General features: G+C 39.3%; 1 protein-coding gene across 1 annotated transcript in view; it reads right to left on the reverse strand.

Annotated features, from left to right (window-relative positions):
* LOC103803055 (von Willebrand factor D and EGF domain-containing protein-like) overlaps positions 1–4,884 on the reverse strand; it is a gene marked incomplete at its 5' end in the record, with an annotated part of 5,900 nt that overhangs the window by 751 nt on the left and 265 nt on the right. Inside the window, 2 exons of the mRNA XM_009075593.1 lie at positions 1,250–1,345; positions 1,760–1,864. Of these exons, the coding sequence (XP_009073841.1) occupies positions 1,250–1,345; positions 1,760–1,864 (201 nt within the window). The remainder of the gene's footprint in view (positions 1–1,249; positions 1,346–1,759; positions 1,865–4,884) is intronic.

Below are 4,884 nucleotides of genomic sequence, written 5' to 3' on the forward strand. Positions count from 1 at the left end.
TTGTGGAACCACATCCATGAGGAAACAGTCACCACTTACTAGCAGTAGCTCACACACTGCCCTTCTGTTGCCTCACAAGAAGGGCAGAAGAGGGCTGAGCAGGCACAGCTTTAGCTGTCCCCTAGCTACACACCAGTTCAGTTAACAAGCCAGGGGCTACAATTTGCTTATGAGCATCTGCACCAAGAGAAGTCCAACTTGATGCAGATCTAGTTAGTTTGGGAACAGTGATTATTTTGACATTAAGAACCTGAGCACTTCTACCATTATTGCAGCTGCAGGGAATGGAGCTAAGCATTTTGTAAGTTTTCTGCATCTCCCACACTTGGCTTTTAATATCACCCTCTATCTCGACACACTGGTGAATACAAAGGATAAGCATTTTGATGGCCAAATGGGACCATCAAAGTATAATTTGTTAATGTTTGCTTGCCCATATATATTGCAGAATAACTAACACCAGCTGTTTTGGATTCCCACGGCCATGCAAAAATTTCAAATGCAGAGGACTTAATCCAGAGACCTTGCACCCACGATATCCAGTTCAAAACCAATGTTTACATGAGCTTTCTCTGTGTCCCAGAAAGCAACAGAAAATCTTTCCTTTTACAGTCTCAGGATTCTTGCTTTTACCATCAGGGCAGTGCTGTTAGAAGCATATAACGCCCTGCCAGAGAAGGGTAGATTAAAGACTTTAGAATCATCTGCTTTTGTGAATCAAAATTTGGCAAAAGGCAAGCAGTTGTTCAGCAAGATAGTCAGCACTAATCCTTATCACAGGCAGCTTTCTCTTACTCAGAATTCTAAGACTACTTGGAGTTGATTCTGCTGACTTATCCTGAAAGTGAGAAGTAAGTTTCAATTTTACAAGTCCATAAAATGAAATGAAACTTCTAACCCACATCAGTGGCGATAGCATTTCTGTAAAGGCCATTTTCAGTTCTTTATACTGGGGTCTCATTTTACAGAATATATTTCAGAAATAGTGGCAAGACATACCAAGTAATTAATTTGGTGACAACCAAAATCTGTATCTCCATTAAAGCGGAAAAATTCTCCGTTTCTGACCAAACTGAAAAGCCATCTGGTCCTTATGCATACTCAGAAGAGACCCAGCATGTGGAAGCAGCTCTCACTATTCTAAGATACTTCCCTGGAAGCTTTGTTAGGCACTGAAGATTTGAGCAATACATTGGTAAACCAAACAAGCAGAGGAAAGGATAAACGAAAAATGTCACAAGTCATTTACCTAAGTGACATGCTCCACCGACCCATCCAGCTGGACAGCTACAAATCCCAGGAGCCACACAAGCTCCGTTATTCCGACAACCTTGAGGACAAATTGCTAAAAGAAAAAGGAATGGCTAAGTCAGCAGGATTTATAAAACTGATACAGAAGAATCCTGACAGAATGAAAGACTCAGGATGATACAAATCAAAATGGCAAAACACATTTTCTTCCAGGCCAGATACTCAACTGGTGTAACTCCAAAAGCATTTCCAGGACTATGGAAATGGAAAAAAATATAATTTCGTACTGTGTTAAGAATTTTGGTTTAAATGTTAACAGATGTATACCCTTAATGCAAAATAATGTAACATTATTTTATGTATGTGCCAATAATGTAGGTCACTCATTTCTGTAGTAATGCAATAACATTTTCATAGTTACTAGTCTCTTAATACCTTAAAAATGTTTATGTTCCTGAAGTTCTATGTTTAATCAATATAAATATTTTCACGAAATGTAGATACCCACCTTCCTGGCATCTTGATCCTGTCCAGCCAGAAGCACAAAGACACTTCACAACTCCATTGACAGAGATGCATTCCCCACCATTTTGACAGCCTCCTTCACAGCTCACTGCGGGACAGTGTACACCATGCACTTCAGAAGTAGCATAGGACTTCAAAGAGTTATCTTTAAACAGCTGGTCTAGCATAACTACTTGTTTATCACATCTGCAAAGACTAAAATTTCAACTGTTCAGAGCAAGGCACAGCTCTATAAGGAATGAGTGAGGATGACAGAACCATGTCTGCAAATGCCAACTCCAAAAGCCGATAAAATTAAGCATGTGCTTAAAAGCTTATTGAGCATTTAGCTTGAGAATATTATTGCTATGGCACAGGTCCTCCCCTCCCCAGCTGTGAGCCCACTACACCAGCTACACCACTGTTCATCAGCTACACCACAGGAACTACTAACATGCACATCCATATCTATCTTGCCAAGTCATATCTGGTAAGTCAGTAACATGTGGTCGAGGATTCACATATTTCTTTACCTAACAGGACTTACATGTAACAAGAGGAAGAAAAGAAGGGGGTATTACTTTGACAAATGAACCTGTGACTATGGTCAAGTTAAGCAGTGCCTTCCCAAAGGCCAAATATCTATGTCAACCTCCTCATTCCTGAATTGTTCTACACATCAAAGCCCTGAAGGCCTCATTAATGAAGCATAATTTATGCCAGACATATGCTTGGTATCAACTGTGGTGAGCACCATCTCTGAAAAGTGGCACAATTACTGTTCTGTACAATCAGATTCATCCTTTCACAAGCATGCATGTGAATTATACACCATCTTCACTCTATTGAAGAGAAACAGCTATCCTTCACTATAAAAATGGACAGTTGGGATGTCTGCTTGATAATTTGTAGGAGAAAATGTCCAAATCTCTGTTCAACCACAAGTTTTGAGCATAATTTCAGCTAACAGATTTTTGGCACAAATACTAAATGTGCAAGGGCATGCAAGTCAACACCAGCACAGCTAGAAGAGCTCCTCAAAGCCTATTTGCATATTTCTTTGTCTCACAATATAAGTTAATGTATTTAATATTGATTGTATTTGATTGATCGTGGTAACTGGGAGAAGTGCCTGAAGACTGCATGAAAGCAAAGATCACTCCAATCTTCTCCTGAAGAAGGGCAAGGAGGACCATGGGAACTACAGGCTGGTCTGCCTCGCCTCAATCCCTGGCAAGGTAATACAAGCCCTGATCCTGAAAACCATTCCCAGTCACATTAAGGACAAGAAAATCATCAGGAATAATCATCAAGGCTTCACACTGAGAGTGACTAAGCACTGCTACAGACTGAAGTTGTGTTGTCTCCATCCCTGGATATATTCAAAAGCCATCTGCATGGTCCTTGGCAGCTGGATCTAGGTAGCCCTGCCTGGGCAGGGGGGTTGGAAATTATGACCTCCAGAGGTTCCTTCCAACTACACCCATTCTGTGTTTCTGTGCAATTCTGTACTAGCACATGTCCCATGCCCCAGGTTTGTACAAGGTGAGCACAAGCATATCCTTTGCCTTACAGGCATAACATGGTAACAAATACAAGTAGGGCTTTTACTCAGATATAAATCCAAGTCTAGACTGTAGTATTAGCATAAACTGGATCCTCACTCTGCCTTTTCTATTTAAGTAGTATTGCTAACCTTGTTTCTGATTTAGGCTCTTGTGAAAATGTCAAGTTCCCTTTTCTTGTGAGGCCCCTGTCAAGACTCCACAAACCTACACTTTTAGTTTGCTTTTAAGAAATTCTAAGAAAAGAATAATTACAAATCCTATTGCTGGAAAATGAAGCTGACCATGTTGCAGTTTACATTGTTGCTGTCAACACTGTTATGTCTACTCAAACTGCACAGTTCTTTACCAATGCATTATGTAACAGTACTAAGAAATCTACTCAAACTGCACAGCTCTTTCCCAATGCATTATGTAACAGTACTAAGAAGCGTATTGTGTTATACAGATCTTCATTGGAAGATACTTTCTCACCTTTTTTATTCCTCTGTAATGTTAACAATTTTGATCTTAAATTATTATCACAGCCAGTTGAATTCCAGTTCAGTCTAGTTAATATCCCATTCTGCAAACTTAGGTAGATGTTACCACATTAGGCACACTCAGCTCATACTTTCTTCATAAAATGTGAAATACAGCTTTATTTAAACAAAAACTCAAACAAAAACCCCCACCAAACTCAGACAGCCCAACAACAACTAGACTCCAGAGAGCTGCAGAAGCTAGTTAAGTTCCTTCCCCAAAAACCCATTAGGTTACATTCCAAGTAAACTCTTGTGATTATTTCAGTCTTGAAGGAAATAAAGAAAATGCCCACAGAATAAACATCGAGCATAAATAGAGAACCCTGTGAGGAGTTGCTAGCTGCTGTGACCACAGCTGGACAGAATGCTTATTCTCAGCGCAGTGACAACTGCACAACTAATTTAGCAGTGTCTTTTCAAAAAGAACTTATAAAAATTTCTAAGTGCCACATCGAGGCTTTTCTTCTGAAAGGAAAGCAATACTTTCTTTTTCCTTTACTCACTGGAGATATATTGCCTATTACATCCTTTTCCCCTAAAACTATTTCAAGTTTGCTTCCCCTTTTCTCCCAGAATTCAAGTTACCACCAGTAGTGTGATCAGTTCATAACGACGTAACAATGTTTTCTTGAACTGCCTTTTCTCATCAGTAGTGTGATCAGTTCATAACGACATAACAATGTTTTCTTGAACTGCCTTTTCCAATCCATGCATATATTCAATAGGCTTCACAAAACCATAAAAATTGGTCTTTGCTACTCCTCATCTCTGTCATCTCCCATTACCTCTCAACAATACATTACTACACATATCTTTAATGACTTGCCCTCAATACTGCCATCTTTCAGATACTACGCAAAAGTTGCAAGCACTTAATGCAGAAATATGTATCTATACAAGTCATCTCATTAAATTATTTAGAAAGAATCTTGTTATAGAGCTAAGTAGAATATTTACAAAACACATAAACACAATATTTTCCAAGGGAAAAAGCTCACTCAGATTCTTACAACAGTACATGTACTCTGTCCCATTCTCCT

This window comes from Acanthisitta chloris, unplaced genomic scaffold, assembly GCF_000695815.1.
Source record: "Acanthisitta chloris isolate BGI_N310 unplaced genomic scaffold, ASM69581v1 scaffold1965, whole genome shotgun sequence".
Classification (NCBI taxonomy): Eukaryota; Metazoa; Chordata; class Aves; order Passeriformes; family Acanthisittidae; genus Acanthisitta; species Acanthisitta chloris.